At 38.7% G+C, this 22,125-nt stretch overlaps 2 protein-coding genes across 4 annotated transcripts in view; both read right to left on the bottom strand.

Annotated features, from left to right (window-relative positions):
- The window catches only part of osp (outspread), a 534,113-nt gene that overhangs the window by 113,968 nt on the left and 398,020 nt on the right, over positions 1-22,125 (bottom strand). For all 3 annotated transcript variants that reach the window (XM_065222626.1, XM_065222627.1, XM_065222629.1), the window contains exon 3: positions 9,080-9,145. In XM_065222626.1, the coding sequence (XP_065078698.1) occupies positions 9,080-9,145 (66 nt within the window). The remainder of the gene's footprint in view (positions 1-9,079; positions 9,146-22,125) is intronic.
- Positions 1-22,125, bottom strand: part of puml (pummelig) — a 418,871-nt gene that overhangs the window by 151,911 nt on the left and 244,835 nt on the right. The window lies entirely within an intron of this gene.

Genomic DNA, 22,125 nt, shown 5'->3' with positions numbered 1-22,125 from the left:
CACCTTTTGTAAACCGTTACAAGTATCTCTACTAATAAGGAAACCTGTCGGTTATGTATAATTTTTATTCGTTAAACTTTTTAAAATTCCAGAAGCAGTAATGGTTTAAAGATTAAACTATCTCTTAAGTTGAAGTATTTAGAAATCAGTTGTCCTTAATTGTCACTATTTGTCAAATGAATCCTGTGGTTGTAATAATGCCAATACCTCGCTTTTTTTTATTAATTGGGCTGAATTTTTCTTCGGTTTTTTTTCGCAGACTTGTAATGAATGGATCTGGTTGTAAACATAGTTTGATGTGCTTGTGTGATCTATTATCTTTACTAAAAATTAATTTTGAGACACCACTAAACGAAATGCATGTTGGCATATGGCATAGAATAAACAACTGTTGAAAATTCACATTGAAGGTGAATCCATTATAGCAACTTTGTGGATTATTGCTCAACACCGGAAATTGATCACTGAACTGAGACGAGAAAAAAATTCACGCTTATGGATACCAACTACTGAAACATTGACGCACATTAATAATTCTCGATTACTTTTTCGAAGAGATGTATCAGCTTTGTAAACAATGCATTTGATCGTCGGTTTGGCGTAACTGGTAGCTCGCTCACGTATACTAACACTATCATCAGATAGGGGAAATTTTCTCCTGCATGATAGTGGTGTTCGTATGCGTGAATGAGCTACCAGTTACACCAAACCGACGATCAAATGCATTGTTTACAAAAGCTGATACGTCTCTTCGAAAAAGTAATCGATAATTGTACGTTGTACACGATCACGTTGGCACGGCAACACACAGCTTGTACGATGATGTCACATATACAACTTTACCTGGGCAATGCAGCTGATTGAGCTGACGTATACATGGTGGAAAGGGACGGATAATCGTGTAGTAAGCAGAGAGTCAAAAACAGATGATAGCATCAAAAACATGGCCGCCAGCCAGGCCCCTGGTTTGCTGGCAGCTCATAATAAGTAAACAATCTCAAAATTCAGCACAGCATTTAAAAATGGTGACATGTCAAAAATTTATATAATGTTTTTCATTATGTGAAACAGTTCATTTCAATGTAAAGGATGTTTTTATCGGTATATATAAAGTGAAATTAAAAAAAATCATCGAATATCATGTCTTCAGTTTTCTGGTATATGTTAGACAATGACATGAGCTAGCAAAAGAGACAAAGTCCAGCTGCCCTTAGCTGCCCTTTCGAGAAACCCACCTAAAATAGAGGCAAAATATCATGTTTTTCGAGAATATTTCACTAAAACCACTATAAATTCCACAAATAGTGCAATGAAAATTTGCACCTAGTTTGTTTTCGTTGGAATAAATGCAGAAACCAGAGCAAACATATGAAAATATACAAAAAAATTACAAATAAGAATTTTGGCATCATATTTTTCAATACACCCTATATCTCCGAAACTAAAGGTTATGGAAGTTTTCTGTCTTCTGCAACTTTCCTTCATTTTAATAGATAAAAAACTTTGTTGAAAACACCATACGTCTAGGATGCTGTATTCAAAAGTTAGATTCGCGCGCCATCTCTACGACCAAGTTGCGAACTAATTAATTTATTCAGAAGAAGCGCTTAACTAATATAAACAACTTTACCGAAGACAGTATTCTGATTGGATGCTTTGTTCAAAAGTTATTAATTTTTTCCGAGAAAATCACTGATCTGCCCCAGTGTGCAACGGTGTCAAAAACAGAAAAAAAATTAAAGAAAAATATGGTACCTACAAAACTTTGTTTAACTTCACAAAAACAGGGTTGGGTGTACTTGCATGTTTTATATATTTTTAGGGTATATAGGGCTCCCAAAGATATGAATAAATCCCATGAAACATAGGGTCGGAAATGACTGCCAAGTGAATTATTCAACATTCTATGTTTTTTCTCTTAGGCAACTTTGGTTAGCTATATTTTATCAATCTTAATCTTATTTACACACACCAAAAATGTGCTATGGGCACCTTATTCGTTCGTACGTTCGGCTTTTGCAGTCCAATACGGAAATTGGCTTGAATATTATTGTAACTATTGTGATACATTCATAACTTTCGATTACTGCACATCATCTGCGCCGAAAGAAAATATTACTATTATTAGCTCCATAGACCGAGATTAGAGCTATTTCCCTTATTTAAAGATTTTATAAATAATCCAATGAACTGATTTTTACCTACATTTACTATTTGACAAAAAGTATGAATTAATTCATTTTTTACCTTTTCATCATCAACAAAGTCATTATAAATTTCTTCAACTTCGTTCAACAATACATCCAATGAATTTCCATTTGTATATGGTTCTGTTTTAATTTGTAGTATATTTATTTTGAAATACTGGAACTACAACATTTTCAGGATATGCAACATTTTTTCTTATAGTCGATTACCCATAGCTAGTAAGCTTATAAGGGGATCGTAATTGAGCAGTTTCATACCAAAGCGAAAAAATAAACAAATTTTATGTTTTACCTCTCCATTTTTTAGAATTCCATGAAACTTTGCATAATTGTTCGATAAGGGAATGAATCAATTTTGTGCTTGAATTTGGCCATTTTGAGTCACACCAAGTTTTTTGAAATGGCGTGTTAGATATTTTTGAAATTAAAAAAGGTTTATGCTCTACGATATTGATCATTTTTGAAGTGTCTAAATATTGTGTCCGTTTCAGAAAAGTTAGCATCTTTCATAAGCTTTCAAGTAAACATAATTTTAAACTATTAAAATTAATTGTTTTCTAATTGAAGTTTTTAAGAGCTTATTTTTACATTTTTGCCGAAAATTTTTGTGATATTTTTCTGATACTAAAATAAAGTTTCCTATAACTTTGTCTAATAGCAGGATTTATTGTAAAAAATAATCGAATACGCCATTTTGAAAAATTACACATAAACCCAAATAACGGCGCCGGTGGTGTAGTGGTAAGCGTGATTACCTCTCACCCCAGCAGGCCTGGGTTCAATCCCAGTCGGCGCTGCCGGGATGTTCTGAGGCATAACATCTCTGATGACGCCTTCCTTCGGATGGGAAGTAAAGCCGTTGGTCCCCGGTTCATGAGTTGATGGGTCGATAGGTAGGGTCCAGGTGTTGGAGCTGCCTTCCTGGCACGTCGGTAGTATTGGTGCTCAGCACCGAAAACAAGATCGACGGAAAAAACAAACCAAAGGAAAAAAAAAAAAAAACATAAGCCCAAATGTCTGAATTCTGGCACATACTTAGTTCATTTCCTTAGTGAACAATTATGCAAAGTTTCATGGAATTCGGAGAGGTAAAAATAAAATCGATTCGTCAGATGGTGTGAAACTGTTCAATTGCCACTATTGTATAATTTCGTCAGTTTCATATTCCACATAGTTCACAAACTTGTTTTTTTTTTTATTAATTTGTTTCCTCTAAGATTAGGGGTTGCCCAATGATCATGTTGAACATAAAATTAGAGAAGAAGTGTATTTGTCATGTTCTCATAGGTTAAATATAAGTGAAAATTCATTCTACCTTTTACATTATATAAACATGTTTTGGTATGCAAATGAAAGATATATTTCTACAAAAATAGTAAATTACTTTTTACATACCTACCTTGAAAAATGGGCCAGAACTGTATGAACTTTTTTATTTTATTGTCAATTCAAATATATTAAAAAGTTCGATTAGTTGATTTTGTTCTGCTCAGGGCATGAACTTTCAATACCAGTTGGCACTAGCTTTCACTTCTCGAAACCGCACTAAAAGCAATTACGACACGTGCTTCTAAAAGCACTTTCAAGTTAATTAACTTTTAAAGGCGATATAAATTGTATCTTTAAAAACGCGTTCCGTTAAAAAATTTCTGAGATGAAACTGTTTCGTTTAGTTTTTTTTAAACTCTTCATTTGTTCCAAATTCAAAATAAATTACATTTCATTTTAACCTAGGTGCTCCAGCTACTGCGGTTATATGCGCGACCAGTTTCATCACGAGCAAACCGAAATGCTGATAGGGCACATTCTATGACGCATATTCATTACGTACAAAAAAAAAAAAAAAAAATACAGTAGCTTAAACGCCATAAATTATTTACGGCGGATGGTAGGGCATTATTCCAGCGTACAGCTACATCGCGCGTCACTTTTCAAATAGACCAATGTAATAAATGTAAACAAATCGAGTTAAGCGATACAAATTATTGCTCTTCTATCATTGTATGTGATACAAAAACATCCATCCAAAATTTAAGATAATCATAGGTGAAACATTGTCCAATGTACAGTTTGAAATGGTGGGTACATGTTTGTTACTTCGGTCATTCGGACTGCCTAACATGATTGGTGCTCATTTTCTAAAGGCGGGGCCAATCTAAAGTTAGGTACTCTACTATGACATCTGTGAAAGGGAATCTAGTTTCATGTAGAACAAATCGTCCAATGTAACACTAATTGATTATTTCATTGAGAAAAATCGCCCAATGTAACATGCCGACTAGTCAAAACGTCCTATGTGGTTTTTGCTATATTTTAGCTTGAAATTCAAATCAAAATTGTGATTTTACCGTTTCTACTGAATTTTCAACGTTATTATTCACTGACTACATTAAAAATAGTATTGTAAAATGTATTGTTTCTAAACAGTTAAAATAATAATCTGTCAAACTTCAACTTCGATTTTCTCAAAATGGTGGATATGGTCTATTTGAAAAGTAACGCGAGAATTGTTTGCCTCGATAATGTTTGAGTAAAGGGTGATACGGTCAAAATTTGGTCAAGGGAAAACGCGTGTAAATCGGTGAAATCGTTTATTTAAAAAATCAAATTAAATTTCTTTTTCAAGTTCAATTAGTATAAAATTCAGGAAAAATATTCAGTTAGGCTTCCGCTTTTCCAAATCCGAATTACCGGGCCTTACGCTTGACCCCTGCCATCAGATTTTGTACAGCCACCTTGTCCACCTTCTTCGCCGCAGAAAGCCAGTTTGCCTTGAACTGCTGCTCGCCCTTAGCAGTTTTTTTGGTCTTCTTTAGGTTCCGCTTGACAATAGCCCAGTATTTCTCAATTGGGCGGAGCTCTGGCGTGTTGGGAGGGTTCTTGTCCTTGGGAACCACCTGCACGTTGTTGGCGGCGTACCACTCCATGGCCTTTTTACCGTAATGGCAAGATGCCAAATCCGGCCAAAACAGTACGGAACAACCGTGTTTCTTCAGGAAAGGCAGCAGACGTTTATCCAAACACTCTTTCACGTAAATTTCTTGGTTGACAGTCCCGGAAGCTATGAAAATGCTGCTTTTCAAGCCACAGGTACAGATGGCTTGCCAAACCAGATATTTCTTTGCGAACTTTGACAGTTTCATGTGCTTGAAAACATCTGCTACCTTTCCCCTTCCTTTTGCCGTATAAAACTCCTGTCCCGGAAGCTGCTTGTAGTCGGCTTTGACGTAGGTTTCGTCGTCCATTACCACGCAGTCAAACTTCGTCAGCATCGTCGTGTACAGCCTCCGGGATCGCGCTTTGGCCGTCGTATTTTGTTTATCATCGCGATTTGGAGTCACTACCTTCTTGTAAGTCGATAGTCCGGCTCGTTTTTTGGCTCGATGCACGGTTGTAGACGATACACCCAGCTTATTTGCGGCATCTCGGAGAGAGAGGTTAGGGTTTCGCTTGAAACTACCGGCAACTCTCTTTGTCGTCTCAGCGGCTTCCGGTTTTCGATTTCCCCCCGATCCAGACTTCCTGGCTGTCGACAAACGTTCCCCAAACACTTTAATTACATTTGTAACGGTTGATTTGGCAACTTTTAGCGATTTTGCCAACTTTGCGTGCGAGTAGCTCGGATTTTCGCGATGCGCGAGCAAAATTTTGATACGCTGCTCTTCTTGCTTGGACGGCATTTTGACAACTGAAGAGTGAATTCCAAAATCAAAATAGGAGCAACATTCTACACACACACACACCTTCAAAATGAGGGGTGTTCAGGTTTTTTAAATGCAAAATTGAAAGAAATACGTCAAGTTGATATTGACCAAATTTTGACCGTATCACCCTTTAAATGAGCGGAACTAACCAACAGGTAAATAATAATAAAATAGCGGGCGTGGCGGGCTTCTTGGACAATTTTCAAGACTAATCAAACTTCAACATGCTTATGCGGAGTGAATAAAGTAACTGATAGAAATAGGGGAAACGCACTAACATAGGCGTAACCAGAGGGAGGAAGGGGGGGGGGGCAACTGCAACACAAAGGCTTTCGGTGAAATGGCATTCGCCAAATTTACCATAGTAATTTTTTTTGTCCCTCCCTAGCTCGAAACCTGGCTACGCCCTTGCGCACCAATATTGACCATGTTAATATTTTGGCCACCTTTTGACGATATTTCACGTTGTTTGCAATTTTGAAATGTTCCGTTGTGTTCACTTTGTTGGTGTACATAAACATTTCGACCGCAAAATGCACGAACATTGTAATTTAATTGGTTTTCTGAGATGTGGCCAAAATAGAAACCTATGACCAATACTGGTGCACTTCCACTATGTGTGGTATTTCTATTAGGTGAACTCGTATAGTGCAGAATGAGAGGTACATGAAGATTCGAAGTCAATTGTAAAAAATGTTCGCCATATAGCCATTAAAATTTAGTCGTAATTGTAAACAGACGGGCTACTTGGGACAGATATGTTTTTGAAATTTTATTAAAAATATCTATTGATATCATCATGGATATCCTGAACTGCATTCAAATATAAACTATCTGTGAGCTATTAATTATCATAGCACTTATATATTTAGTTCAATAAAACGTTTTTGAATTTATAAAGTTGTTCTTTTTTAAACCCCACTTTATAAATTATATTTTCGTAATGCGAACAGCTTAAGTGGAACCCGCAAAGCTGCGTCGAAGTGAGCGTCAGCGTCAAATTTGAATCTGATCACTGACTGAACCTGACTGACGCAGCGTCGATGTGAAGTCGCCAAGTAGGAAAAGCAACTTCATACTTAGAAATAACTAATTTCACACGTGACGGAATCCATTTTCGACATAAAGTATGAGACGTAAACACACATTTCATGTAAAATTAAGGGCTTCGACACTGAAAAGTTCCATACTCGACAAAAATTACGTTTGATTGAACTGAATTTCGCGTCTGTTATTTCTCAATTTTATGTCAAAATTGACGCTCGTATATGTCAGTCTCAGAGCACCTAAATTTACATTGTTTTTTCTAAGTGTGTTGACATGCCGGACGCAGTATTGTGGGTTCCGCTTTACAGTCGTAGTATGTATAATATTGTGGCGGAACATTGAATCGGTTTATCAATTTACTTAATCTACCAAATTAAAATAGTGTGCAGAGCAGCCCGCTCATTCAAAAGAAACCCACCAGACAGAAAATAAAGCTTACTCGCCAAGGTGAAACCATTTAATTTGATGCAGGTTTTTAAACTGGATACATATTTTAAAATACATGTACAATAAAATACAAATACATTGATACATAGAACTCCAATGTATTTTTTTTAGTAAAAATGTTGGCATTCTAAATTAAAAATTAAAACAAATTCTCAAATTTTTCAAAATAAATTTTCTCAAAAAAAAAAAAAAAAAACCTCCACCAAACTTTTCCAGAATTATGTGCAGGTATCAAAAATAAAGACTGCATACCAGATTTACTTGGGTAAGTCCACAGTTTTTGGTATAAGGAGATGTAATATTGGAATTTTTGAATAAAATTGACACGGGCCTTGTTCGCAAAATTTTCATTTGTTAATAATAAAAAAAAAGTTACAATAAGGACTCTGGGATCCAAAAGCGTGTACCTCACCAGTAAGTCCAGCGATGCTTGCTGGAACACTGGGATAAAAACCAAATAAGAAGCCTGCACTCCTTGACTCCAGTGCTGTTAATTTTCATATCATTCGACTGAAGATGAACCAATAAAACCATTCAATCAATTCAGTGAAAACATCATTTGAAGAGCCCCTTTCTCATTCGAACCTCATCGTCACTGTCAATTGAGTCTCTCACTCTCATTTGATATACGACAGTGGAGTATGGAAGAAACCCAGCAAAATGGTCCCGAACAGACAAGTCGACCCGATGTCGGATCAATGTAAGGCAAATTTAACGTCGATGTCGATCCAATGTCGGATTGATGTCGGATCACTTTTGGGTTTATGTCGAGGCAATGTCGGCTCAACATCGGGTTGAGGTTTGGTAAAAGTCAGGTTGGTGTCGGGTTGGCTTAGCTTTTTCGCCGGAATGTCGACCCAAGCTCCGTTTATGTGTTAAACGGATTTAATCAAGCCAAAAAGTTTTTCTTAAAGGAGCAAAATGTGGTTCCTTCAGTCTTTTTTTGCACATTGAAGATAGTCGAAGCAAAGCGGAGAAGAAGAGCGCATGGTATTAAAAACTGAGTGAAGTTGGAATTTTACTTTCCTATTTTTATACTCTGAGGTGGATCCATCTCTACCTGGGACCTTTTGAACTCATCAACACATGGGCAGGGACCAACGGCTTTACGTTCCTTCTGAAAGAAGACGTGACCAGAGAAAGTCAATATTCAATTATTGCTCACCTGAATCTCCAAGGCGGGCAAGGCTACATGAGGCCATTGACCGAGAGGAATGGAGACGACTTCTATGTATAATACCAGAATACCAGGTCTTAGCCTCGATGGAAAGGTAAAGCAAGGTAATTCTTGTACAACATTTATGTTATAAATTCACGCAATTCAACACTTCATAATACAACTTGCAAGAGAACGTTCATATTTTTCATCTGCGCCTGCATTCAAGCTGCATGCAGTTTGATTGAAACACGGCAAAATTCTAAAATACAGGCATTCAATTTCAAATGCTCAGACATTAGCTCAGCATTGGATTTCAAACACCTACTGCGCGTGAACCTTGATCCTTTTGTTGGGTTTTCAAGCTTGTCGTTTGGGGAATTGATTTGAAACGACGGTTTTAACAAGAAAAAAAAAATCTTGGAGCAGCCTTTAAGATGTAGAAACTATGCAACATATTTTTTTTCCAAACTTCATATCGATTGTCTGCATTTCGATCCACTGAAAGTTATACTTACGTGTTCGTCCACCGAATATGTGAGCTCCCCGTCGTCGTACAGCACGAACCACCGTCGCTGCCATCGCTGAAAGAAAGAGTTAAATAAATATAGGAAATTAATTATGACAGTCATAAATAAGAATTCGAGGGGTTGAGTTTTGCAAAACAACAAATAAAAGTGAAAAGACAAAAAAAAATACTATATGATACTTGCTTGTGCACCAAGTCGATGGTGTAAATGGGTGGTGTTAATAAATTGGTCATAATTGAAGGGGAGATAAGACAAATAAATTTAGGGAAGATCTGTGCTGCTCGAAAGAGAAAGAAATCATTTTCCTTCACTCGCAAGATGGGCGACAATATTTATGTAAAAGTCTTTATTTGGATGGTAAGAGTAGAATGTTTATTGGCGCTATAACTTATCCAACTTTTTGGGTAGTACAAAGTTGAAATTACGATAATGAGGAAGATGGTTGGGATTTTTGTTTCTCTTGTTATTCAATATTTTAAAGCAAAAAACAGGGCGCAATGGTCGAGGTGATATGTTTTACACGGCGAACATGTAGCAAAGTAGGGCTTGGACGAAACGAAAGCCGTGCCGAAAAAAGAGAGAAAGAGCATTCAAATTCCTCTTTGGGACATTATTACCAAATGTTTGCAATGGTAACGGTTTCTTAAGTATCTGCAGGGAATCGAACGCGTGCTCCTCGGTGCCTGAGCTTAAAGATCCCCTTTTATGGTTTATTTCGTTTTAATTTGCTTGTCTTTTGGATGTATTCATAGTAAATTAAGCGTTTTATAGTTATTTGATATTTTATTTACACCAACATGGTGGACATATTTTAAGGCGCCGGACTCAGTAAGCACAAGCACAAGTACAAGCACAAGTGTATTTTTTTGCTGTCCTCTTTACCTTGGAACTGTCCCAAACGAATCAGTGAGGTGGATTCTGTCACTAGCACTTACTTTTAATTGATTAATCGCTCAAAACGTAGGGAGGCTTAACTTTTCGCGATTGACCTAAAAAAAAACTTGGAACCGACGGATGCTTGAAGAGTTTTAAGATGAGGACTAACGCATGCTTCTGCGTATTGGGGGGATGGTGAGATAAAGATTGTATCAAATTATAGGCTATGAAAATGACGTCGGTTGTTAGGATTGAAGCCAATAAGCAAGAATTTATGTAGAGAACGTGTGTGAAGACAGGCAGACTATAAGGGGGGGGGGGCATAATTTCAGATAATGCGTGAATTGATTCCAAGGAAACATTGAAGGTATTTGGAGCAAGGGAAATTGCTAAGAAGTAAAGAAAATGGAAACTATGCAGAATCCCCTGGCTGCCCATGAGCAGGACTGAGCAAAGGATCAATATTGTAGCACATTCTTTCCGCCTCCTGGTAGCGATGGAACTGATTGGTGGGGAGAATCATGCAGTAATGAACGATCTGAAAAATAATTTGATTTTTGATCATGGGTAAACTGCAAGTATCAGCAGACGTGGAGAAATTCAGTGAGTATCCGAATACAGTCTACTATCTTCAACTCAAAACTAGAGCTTCCATTTCCCGGTGGTTTTCACCATCCCGGGATTCGGGAAATATTTATTTGATATCCCGGGATCCCGGGAAGTCAATAAAGGCAGTAAATTGTTTTAATATTCGTATGTATCTAATTTCTTTTAACGATGTTCTGAAATGCATGTTTCATCTCCTTAGAAGAATGATTAAAAAATGAGATTTCTTTAATACTAGGGACACCAGATTTAACGACATATCTTCATTTTGAAGACATTTAAAATTCTGTGAAGGCAGATATGCAGACATTTTGAAGACATTTAATGATATGTGAAGTTGTTTCAAGACATGTGGAAGCTGAAGAAGACTTCCGATGGATTTTTTTTTATTTTAAGCTGGCATATGAAGATTTTTGTTAAATAAATGAAGTTTTTGATTTCATATTTTAAGCTTCTTCCTGAATATGTTGAATATGAATAATGTAACCAAAATCGGATGTTTCAAAATAAAACTTGATCCAATTGAATATTCACAGGACTTTCACGGAAATATTCGATTAGCTGGAGATCTTTTGAATACTTCCTGATCAACGTTCAGTTTTGGGTGAATATCTTCACAATAATACTTGATCGACCTGAAGTATTGAAAAATATCCAGAAGTCTTTAAATCTCCGACCAGCTGTACATCCTTTAAATACTCTCTCATCAAACTTCCGTCTGGGAAGGATGTCAAGAAGACGTCTTTTGAATTTTTGAACACTTGCAAATATTCAGAACATTACTTGATTAAGTTGGAAAGTCTTGAATAATATCCAGAGATTTCATCACAAATCCGTGAATATCAGTTATATGAAGATTCGTGTACTTTCAAGAAGTTTCTTGAACTTAAACTCCATGAACTCAAAGCCTATATAAAGTTCCCTGAATATGTAGAATATTCTACGAAATCCTGGGATTTTTCGTCAACTTCTTCGAAGTTCCCAGTACTTCAAATATTTTTCCATAGCTTACATCTTTTAATTTTTCGATGGGTACAACTGCATTTCTGCCCAGCTTGCTGAACTTGTACGAATTTCAAATAATTCATGCGATGTTCCGTAATCATCGTCCACAAAGTTGTTTACAATAGATCAAATTACTGGTTGCCGTGGTGTTAGGTCCCGAACAGAGGAAAAAAAAACAGGTTATGAAATAGCTAAATAATGACAAGAAAGACAGCCTGGCGTAGTGGTTAATGCACATTAATGCATCTTACGGTGCTGACGGTTACGTGGTTATATCCCATTTCCATCATAGACGTAAATAGAGGAATCATAAACGAAAATTTTGTAGAAACAATTGTGGCCGTGAAAGTCATCTTTTACTACTAACAAACCGACGTGAAAGTTAAATGTCAGCTTTACTCGAAAATTTCTAACGGTCGATTTAAATGAGAACCAATCTTATCGGTCAAAAATAAGTAACCAAACAAACCCAGAATCAATTTAGTTTAACTACATGTAACCAAATTTGAGTGAATCAACTGTTGCATTGGTTCTTAACCAAATTAGGGTTAAATTTAACAATGCTTGAGTAACTATTACGCAGTAAAATGTAAAAATTCCAAAAAAGTGTATGTATTTTTTTATATAGCGTATGAAAAATGCAAAATTTTGGAACATTTAAACCATTTTTGGTTTTGGTTTGATTAAAAGTTGTTTATTCTTAAACAATAAAACCGTGGTAAAAAACAAATTTGTGTTTATAAATGCTCAACGTCTTGCATGTCGACTATCCTATCCGCTAATGTGTTGCTTATGTCGTTCTCTTGCATTAATTGTTGATCGAAATCGCAAAACAATTGATTCGCCGTTTTACTCTTTGCCCATGTTCAATCAAGTGATCTGCCGCTGCTTCTAGTTCAATTGTCTCGGCCATGAATTCATCCTTGATCGTGCTCAGTACAGACAACCCACTCCGGGTTGTTTCCAGTCGAACAGCTTCTGATAGTGGCGCAGAACGGAAAAATTACAGCGTAAAATTCCGAGGCATTTCTGACATTCGGCGTTCTTGTTCATGCCCAGAGCCTCCAGGTACTTGAATTTCTAGTGAAATGATGTCTGTGTAGATCCCGACATTCTTGCACCTGAACGAGCCAACCAATTCCTAAAACGATCTATACATACAATAAACTGCGTTTGAATGGAATGTATGCGAATCCTTACTAACTTCTTTCTCCATGATACGAACTGTTTGCTATCAATTTAATCCATAGAAAGACGTCGCTTCTGGGCTTGATCTTACATTATGACAAACTTGTTCAATATACTTTTCGCTCCACAGTGTTTATACGGTTTCAAATCGGGTCCTGATAAGCCTCTCAAAATTTGAAATCGTTTGATTAGAATCTGACTGTGCACAAAAGCATTGTATGGGAATTATTGTGTGAAATCCAAACTTTTTGAATATTGCCTTCTACCCTTTTTCTATATTGCTCTGAGTGAAAGTTCGATAGCTTTTCTTTTAGAAAATTTTCTCAGCTTAAAATTAGCTGAAGATCGTTTTTTAGTCAAATGACAAATGAAATATTAATTAATTATTTAAGAGATGGGTAATCTTATGACATGATCAAGCAGTTACTTTGTAGGCATCACTGTATCTTGCAGTGTGGCATAGAACCCATGATTTTTCTGCTAAAATTCACGTGCCTGAAACACCAATGTTGCCTGCTGAGCAGTTGATTAGGCATGATCATAAGACATCAGCCTCTTGAACCATTAATAACTTTAGTTCCTTAAATTTAATAGTAAAGTGGTCAGGCAAAGTTGGAACTAAAAAAAAATCATAGGAGCATAGTTACCAAAATTGTTTGTAAATAAATATGGTGAATTGTTAGAAAGCTATGAACAAAAACATTTCTTTTGTCATAGTAATTCCCATATAAGCTTCAACCACTTTGTGTATAGTATAGTTTTTAACTAAATGATTTCAAATTTTGGAAGGGTGATCAGGACCCAATTTGGAGCCGTTTATTTAAGCACTATGGAGTGAAAATTTCAAATTTTGCATTACACTATTGTCCATCGCACTAAAATCAGGAACAGCTGCCCATGTTGGGACCTGCACAACTGCAGTATACAACAGATATATCAACAAATTTCTCCTCGAGAGGCAATGTTACTGGTTAAAAACGCTCCTGGTCTGCTCTTTATCAAATTGAAAATTACGTCATACTAATTCCGAACAGCATCGAAAAAGTTGTGCTCAAATTCGAAAACAAACGTTTATTCTAAGTTCCCTCCATGGTTGCACTCAATATTATCTGCATTAAAACGCTGCCCCGAATAGGGTAAAGTGCTACTTCATCATACAGGACCCATTTTCATCAGACGTCTCAAAAACAATGAAGGCAATCAGCTACATCCAACATTTATACATAACATTCTTTGCTCACAAGTTAAATTAAGATTAATATAACATAGACTTTACGAGAATGTTGAATTACCGATTTGAAAGGCTGTGAATTGAGATGAAGTTGTGTCAAAACTGAACCAAAAAGAGCTTGAAAAATTATCAAAGTGAGACTCAAGTTGTATAGGAACATGACAGCCCCGTGGTGCCATCACTAACAAGGACGTCGTTCTTAAGTACCAATGTTGATAATCATAAGCATATCGCTTTTGAATTAAGAGGAATATAAAGAACAAACTTCCCTAACACAGACATCAATGTTAAAGAAATAGATCATGGTTTTCGAATAATGAGAGCAGCCATAATTCAGCACTGTTTCCAAATCACGGACAGATTTGCCCTCGAGATTCTTAGAAAACAGTAACAGTTTTACATTGATTTACAGCTGGCTTGCCGATGCCAGAATAACAAAGGACATGAATTACGGTTAACGACTAAAGTCAATTTTATTTGTTTATACGAAAGTAAGAAGATACTGAGAGATATCATCGGTAAGAGACGGGTGTGTGAGAAAATTTGTGAAAAAATCTAAGGGCACCGGTGGGATTCGAACCCACAATTCCCATTCAGTACACGGGTGCATTGCCAATTATACAACGGTGGACCAATGGTCTACGGATGTATTTGGCTAATGACATTTGAGTTTCGAATCCGTTTCCCTCCCTAGTCTCGTTTCGCAAACGTTCTCTAATACACACCAATCGTCTATTACTGACGATATGTGCTTGTACCGCACCACTCAGTATCGGTCGATGTGAACAAACACAGCTCGTATGTGTTCTACATCACACATGTTGGATAAGTGATGTCCAATGCAGTGCAATGAATAGAGCAAATAGAGCAGCTGCTGGCCTCACCTCTGACCACCGGGCCATAGTTATGATTATCATCAATTTTTTTTAACTCTTTATTTGTTCCAAATTCAAAATAAATTAAATTTCATTTTAACCTAGGTGCTCTAGTTACTACAGTAACTTACCAGCCTTAATTGTTATGATATATATCTAAGTGTTTTTACATTGTTCCTGCCTTGGCAATTCAGTATTTTAAACAGGTTTTTTAAACCTGCATGTCAGTATAACAATTGAAATCTTAAAACTAAAAACTAAAACTAAATCTTATCTAAGTATAAAGGGAATTAATCGTTGCAATTGAGGATTGCAACGATTTTTGCCTGAAATTATTAATTATTTTGTTGGACATTTGTTCTAAAGTCTCAACATTCGAAATTCTATGTACCTCGGTAGTACTATACCAAGGAGGCAACTTACAAATCATCTTCAGATCTTTGTTCTGAATCCTTTGAAGTGCTTTTTTCCTGGTAGTGCAACAACTAGACCATATTGGCACATTTTATATATTTGTTATTATTGTCAAGTATTAATCCAAGATATTTCACTTTGTTTGACCAGGAAATTGGAACTCCGTTCATATTGACTATGTGACTACTACTAGGTTTCAAAAACGAAGCTCTAGGCTTATGTGGAAATATTATAAGTTGAGTTTTGGAAGCGTTGGGAGAAATCTTCCATTTTTGTAAATAAGAAACGAAAATATCTAAACTTTTCTGCAGTCTGCTACAAATAACACGAAGAGTTTTTCCTTTAGCGGAAATGCCTGTGTCATCAGCGAACAAAGATTTGTGGCAACCCTGAGGCAAATCAGGGAGGCCCAAAGTGAAAATGTTATACAATATAGGCCCAAGAATGCTACCCTGAGGAACTCCTGCTCTAACAGGTAGTCGATTAGATTTGGAATTTTGATAATTTACCTGCAGAGTTCTGTCTGTTAAATAATGTTGAACTATTTTCATAATATAAAGTGGAATTTAAACTTTTTCAATTTAGCAATCAAACCTTCATGCCAAACACTGTCGAATGCTCTTTCAATGTCTAGAAGAGCAACTTCAGTTGAGTGGCCTTCAGATTTGTTTGAACGAATTAAATTGGTAACTCTTAAGAGTTGATGAGTAGTTGAATGCCCATGCCGAAATCCAAACTGCTCATCTGCAAAAATTGAGTTCGTATTGATGTGAAGCATCATTCTATTCAAAATTATCTTTTCAAAAAGTTTACTTATTGAAGAAAGCAAACTTATTGGGCGGTAGCTAGAAGCTTCAGCTGGATTTTTATCCGGCTTCAAAATTGGAACAACTTTTGCATTTTTCCATTTATCAGGAAAGTATGCCAAATGGAAACATCTGTTAAATAATTTTACCAGGAAAGACAAGGTACTCTCTGGGAGTTTTTTGATGAGGATATAGAAAATTCTATCATCACCTGGAGCTTTCATATTACGATTTTTTTTGGTATAGACCTTACTTCGTCCAAATTAGTCCCGCAGGTATCATCAAAAATATTTTCCCGAGGAAATATTCATATAATCCCGAGCAACCTGATTCTCAATAGGACTAGTAAGACCCAAACTGAAATTATGGGAACTCTCGAATTGCTTAGCAAGTTTCTGAGCTTTTTCCAAATTTGTGATCAAAATTTTACCACCTTCTTTAAGCGCTGGAATTGGCTTTTGAGGTTTTTTCAAAATTTTTGTGAGTTTCCAAAAGGGTTTGGAACTCGGGTCTAATTTAGAAACATTATTTTACAAAAATTTTTTTCCTCATGGCCAAGAATCGCCTTTTAATTTGTTTTTGCAAATCCCGCCAGATAACTTTCATGGCAGGATCGCGTGTTCTTTGATATTGTCTCCTACTGACATTTTGAAGACGAATCAAGAGCTGAAGATCGTCGTCTATTGTAATTGAATCGAATTTAACCTCGCATTTTGGTACTGAGGCAGGTCTTGCTTCAACTATAGAAGTAGTCAGAGATTCAAGAGCATAATTAATTTCATCTTTGATTTGCAAAGGAATGTTTGGATCGATGTTATATTCCATAAATTTTCGATATTGCTCCCAATCAGCTCTATGGTAATAGAAAGTAGAGCTGTTGGGATTAGAAATTATTTCTTGGGATTTTTCAAAAGTTACTGGAAGGTGATCAGAACCGAAGTCAGCATGGATAGCCAATTAGCTACAAAGTTGACATGAATCAGTTAAGACCAAATCAATAGTTGAGGGATTTCTTGCTGAAGAAAAGCATGTTGGGCTGTTTGGATATTGAATAGGGTAATAACTTGCAGAACAACCATCAAACAGAATATTACCATTGGAATTGCTTTGAGCATTATTCCATGAGCGGTGTTTTGCATTTAAATCACCAATAATGAAAATTTTTGACCTATGACGGGTAAGTTTCTGAAGGTCACCCTTGAGAAAATTCTTTTGCTGGCCTACGCATTGGAATAGCAAATAGGCAGCTATAAACGTAAGTTGTCCAAATTTTTTAAATTTCTTAGGATCTTCCTTCACAGGACAGTCGTCCGTTGCGTGAGAGGAATCACCACAATTCATGCATTTAGCTGGCATGTAGCAATTTTTAGTTCCGTGACCCCATCCCTGGCACTTATGGCACTGGGTGAGGTTTTGGAAATTTTCTCCAGTCTTCCTGAAGTGTTCCCACTTCACTCGGACATGGTTAGCTTTTTCTAAGGCGGTAAGGTTGTTTAGTTCACTAGACTTGAAGTGAACAAAATAAAAATCATTAGAAATCCCGTTGCGCGAATCGCCAGGACGGGATTTCATTTTCATTTTGGCACAACTTCAAGTAATTTTGCCAGTTCATCTTTGATCTGATCCAGGGATTCACCACTGGGCAGTCCTTTCATGACAACCTTGAACACACGTTCAGTTTTGGTGTCGTAAGTAAAAATTTTGTGCTTCTTCTCAGTAAGATACTTGAGAAGACATTTAAATCCGTCCAAGGTTTCAGCCAATACACGGCATTCACCCCGACGTCCAATTTGTAATGAAAACTTAACTTTCACGAAATTCAAAAGTTCCATGCGAAGAGCATGGAAATCGGAAGTGGTTATCACTGTAACCGCGGCGGGAGCTCGAAGACCGTTCGGTATGGATAAATTTCCTAAAACCTTCACCACGACCCGTATTACGATACGATAAGAACTATTTCCGTAAGAGGCAAACGAGAGTAAGATGCGCACTGTTTAGAGATTTATTTTGACTGATTTGATATTGGTTTGCGTATAGCTATATATGGGAATTCAGTCCAGAAGGGATAGATGAAAAGGCCTTTCCTACTCTCTATCGAGATCAATTTCTCTCCCTAGCTGAAGGCCAGTGATAGCAGAAGAAAGATTAATAATTACATTCTGATGGGAGTAAACGAGATCGACAGTGCTATCTTATACCTTATCTATATTAGTGCATGAGAGTTTGTTGAAATCGGAAGAAATTCATTTTAATCCTAGGGTTGCTCCAACATATGCCGGCCCCTGTTGAAAGGTTGCACCTTTCAACCGACTTTACTACGACGAGTGATGCTGAGAGATGTTTCCTGATCGAATAATGGTCCTCTGGTGTGTCGCCACAATACGGTAAGACTCGCCGGTCTCACCATCGATTTAGATTCTGGTACTTCTCAACACCGTAGATTAGCGACACCGGTGAGCAAACCAGGTTGTGCTCGATTGTTCATGTTACTGGACAACAACTTCTTGATTATGACGACGTTCTCGTAGCGATTCAGGGGGTTGCGTAGATCGTCTCGATGTCATCGGGGTTGGGCATACTCAATGGTTGCCCATCGGAGTAGCCATGTATGCGCCGTACATGCCGGAGTACAAACATTCCATTATTTTTTGAAAATTCATTATAAAACAATACTTACAGGGTACGGAGGCCCAAGGGCCTCCGTTCGTTGCGCAATACTGAGTACTGCGATGGAAGAGCCTAGTGGTCATCTGGGTTTCCACCGGGTACACCAGTTGATTCGGTTGTTGTTTGACGAATGGGAAGCACACAAATCCTTGCGATGCCGCGCCGATATTCTCCTTCGGTTGTCCGGACATCTACTACCCGTATATTGTCATCGTCTCCACGGTATACATTGCTGACTCTTCCGTATCTCCACTTCAGAGGTGGAAGATTATCGTCTTTCAGAAGAACCATCGTTCCTACGGTGATGTTGTCCCGTATTCGTGTCCACTTGGTACGAGGGTGAAGGCCAGACAGGTAGTCGATAGTCCACCGTTTCCATAAGCGCCGTAGAAGCTCTTGATTCTCCTGCCAGCGGTCAAGCCGATTTCGAGGTACCTCCGAAAGGTCGGGTTCAGAAAAGCAAGTAAGAGGACGATGGACGAGGAAGTGACCCGGCGTTAAAACTTCCAAGTCATTGGGGTCAGCCGTAAGAGGAGTTAACGGTCTTGAATTTAAGCAGGCTTCGATTCGAGTCAGCAGGGTGACGAATTCATCCTGAGATAGGACGGAGTTTCCAACGGTTCGACGAAAATGATGTTTGAAGGACTTCACCGCCGCTTCCCACAACCCGCCAAAGTTTGGGCTGCGTGGAGGAATGAATTTGAACGTTATTCCGTCGTCTGCACAGCGGTTAACTATTTCACCCTGACGTTGTTGTGAACGAAACTGCTTCGCCAGCTATTTCAGTTCCCTTGCTGTTCCTTTGAAGTTTTTTGCGTTGTCACACTCTATAAGGTTCGGCTTGCCTCTTCGAGCGATAAACCGATGCAGCGCTGCTACAGTGGAGAGGTCGTAGACAAGCTCTACATGAACTGCCTTAGTGACAAGACACACGAAGATGGCTACGAAGCACTTTGTTGGAGGAGCCCTGTTGCCTTTACGATACTGGAACGGTCCACAAAGATCTACCCCGGTGTTGAGGAAGGGCAACGTTGGAGTAACTCTTTCTGGAGGCAGATCTCCCATGAGCTGCTCGAGGCTACGAGGATTACAGCGAAAACAGCTTATGCAAGCGTGCACGATGCTTCGTGCCAAGTTTCGAATGCGAATTGGCCAGAACTTTTCCCGGACACATGCTACAAGCAGCTGAGGTCCGGCGTGTAAATTTTTCAGGTGATAATAGGTAACAATTGACTTGGTAAGGGGATGCCGTGCCGGTAGGATTACAGGATGTTTCCTATCCTCGGGTATAGCCGCGTGTCTAAGACGGCCACGGATTCTAAGGATTCCGTCGACGAGAATTGGAGCAAGGTTTCGTAAGTCCGAATTGGGTGCAACCTCACTGTTGTTGGCTACTGCTGCGATGTCTTTAGCGAAAACTTCGAGTTGTGCCAACCAAACTAGGTTGTTGGTGGCTTCAGTGAGTTCCGAAGTACGTAAGAATCCATAAGTGCGATCATGGCGATTGCCGGGCTTACTGTTGTGACTAAAGCGACGTAGAAGAGCAACGATACGAACGAGAGCCGGAAACGACGATCGAATGAAAAAAATTTCATTTGGTGAAGACACCTGCACCGGTAGTGAAACGGTTCTCTCTTCCAGTAGATCAGGCGGTAAGTCGAAAGATGTTTGTTGCGTTAGAGGAGGCCAAAACCGTGACGGTTGGCTCAGCCATGCAGGGCCTTTCCACCAGGATGATGTGTCTTGCAACTGTGTCGGATACATTCCACGGGAGATGATATCCGCCGGATTTTCTATGCCGTTGATCGTGAGATGCTGCACTTCCGAAACTCTGTTGGCAATGAAAGTCTTCCACCGCGATGGAGTTGACCGGAGCCAGTGTAGGGTTATCATCGAGTCAGTCCAAAAGATGGTCTTTACCTTTAGCGCTGTGCTGGTTTGAACCTTCTGGTAGAGATGGCTCAACAGAAGTGCTGAAGAGAGTTCCAACCTAGGCAGACAAATACGTTTCTGCTTCTTCAAATCACCAAGAGGTGCTACTTTCGACTTGGCAGCCAATAGATGTACGACAATCTTCCCGTCGGTCGAGACGGTTCGCAGATAGATGCAGGCCCCATAAGCCTTCTCAGAGGCGTCACAGAAACCGTGAATTTCAATTGATACGCAAACGGACGTGGGGGCTGCCCATCTAGGGATGGTGATCGATGCTAGTCCATGTAAACTGTTGCGGAACTCCAACCAATGCTGCTGTTGGAGCTCGTCTAATGGATCGTCCCAGGATTCAGACGTTCGCCAGAGAGATTGGACAAAGATTTTAGCAAGGACTATCACCGGGCCAATCAACCCAAGTGGGTCGAACAGTTTTGCTGTGTCTGACAGCACGGTTCGTCTTGTGATTGTGTTAGTTTGGGACCATTTGGGAACGGAATAGTGGAGTAGATCCGTCGATGGTTCCCATATGAGTCCAAGGGTTTTGATGGTTGTTGGGGAATCTAGTTCAAGTACGGCTCGTTCTTCACGCAGTTCTAGCGGTATGACCGAGAGAATAGACGGCGAGTTGGACGCCCATTTACGTAAATTAAAACCAGCAGACTGCAACAGGTTTCGCAATTGTCTGCATAATTCCCGTCCTTCTTCTTCGTCGTCGACACCGGTCAGCATATCATCCATGTAAAAATCCTTCGACAGGACATCCGCCGCTTGAGGAAACTGATCAGCGCCTTCCTTTGACAGCTCTAGAAGACATCTTGTAGCCAAGTACGGCGCGGAGGCAGTACCGTAGGTAACGGTGGTTAGTTCGAATGTTTTGATCGGTTCCGAAGAGGAGAACCGCCAGCGAATACGATGCAATGGAAAATCAACAGGGTGAAGACGAACCTGTCGATACATTTTCTCAGCATCGGCAATAATCGCAAACTGGTGCATCCTAAAGCGAAGCGATATATCCTGTACGTCATCCTGCAACACAGGACCCACTATCAACGCTTGATTAAGGGATACTCCGCTGTCCGTCCGACAAGAGGCGTCGAACACTACCCGTAGTTTGGTAGTCGTGCTGTCAGCTTTCTCCACACCATGATGCGGTAGGTAGTAAGAAGGGAAAGTGTTGTCAGTGTCATCGATTTCCCGCATATGGTTGAGCTGCAAATACTCCCCAATGAATGCAGCATACATCTCCTTAAGCTTGGGATTTGCATCAAGTCTACGTTCAATGGCAAGAAATCTACGAGTGCTATTTCCTTAGATCTTCCGAGTTGGGACAGCACGTCGAGTCGTTTCGGAAGGGTGACCACAAATCTTCCCGATTCATCACGAAAAGTATTAGATACAAAGTGTTCTTCACAAAAGGTTTCCTCAGGAGAACGA

Source organism: Ochlerotatus camptorhynchus, unplaced genomic scaffold (assembly GCF_037179485.1).
Source record: "Ochlerotatus camptorhynchus isolate MF236.1 unplaced genomic scaffold, CSIRO-AGI_Acam_v1.1 ptg000176l, whole genome shotgun sequence".
NCBI lineage: Eukaryota > Metazoa > Arthropoda > Insecta > Diptera > Culicidae > Ochlerotatus > Ochlerotatus camptorhynchus.
The sequence above is the reverse complement of the archived record's forward strand: the minus strand, read 5'-3'. Positions and strand labels throughout refer to the sequence as shown.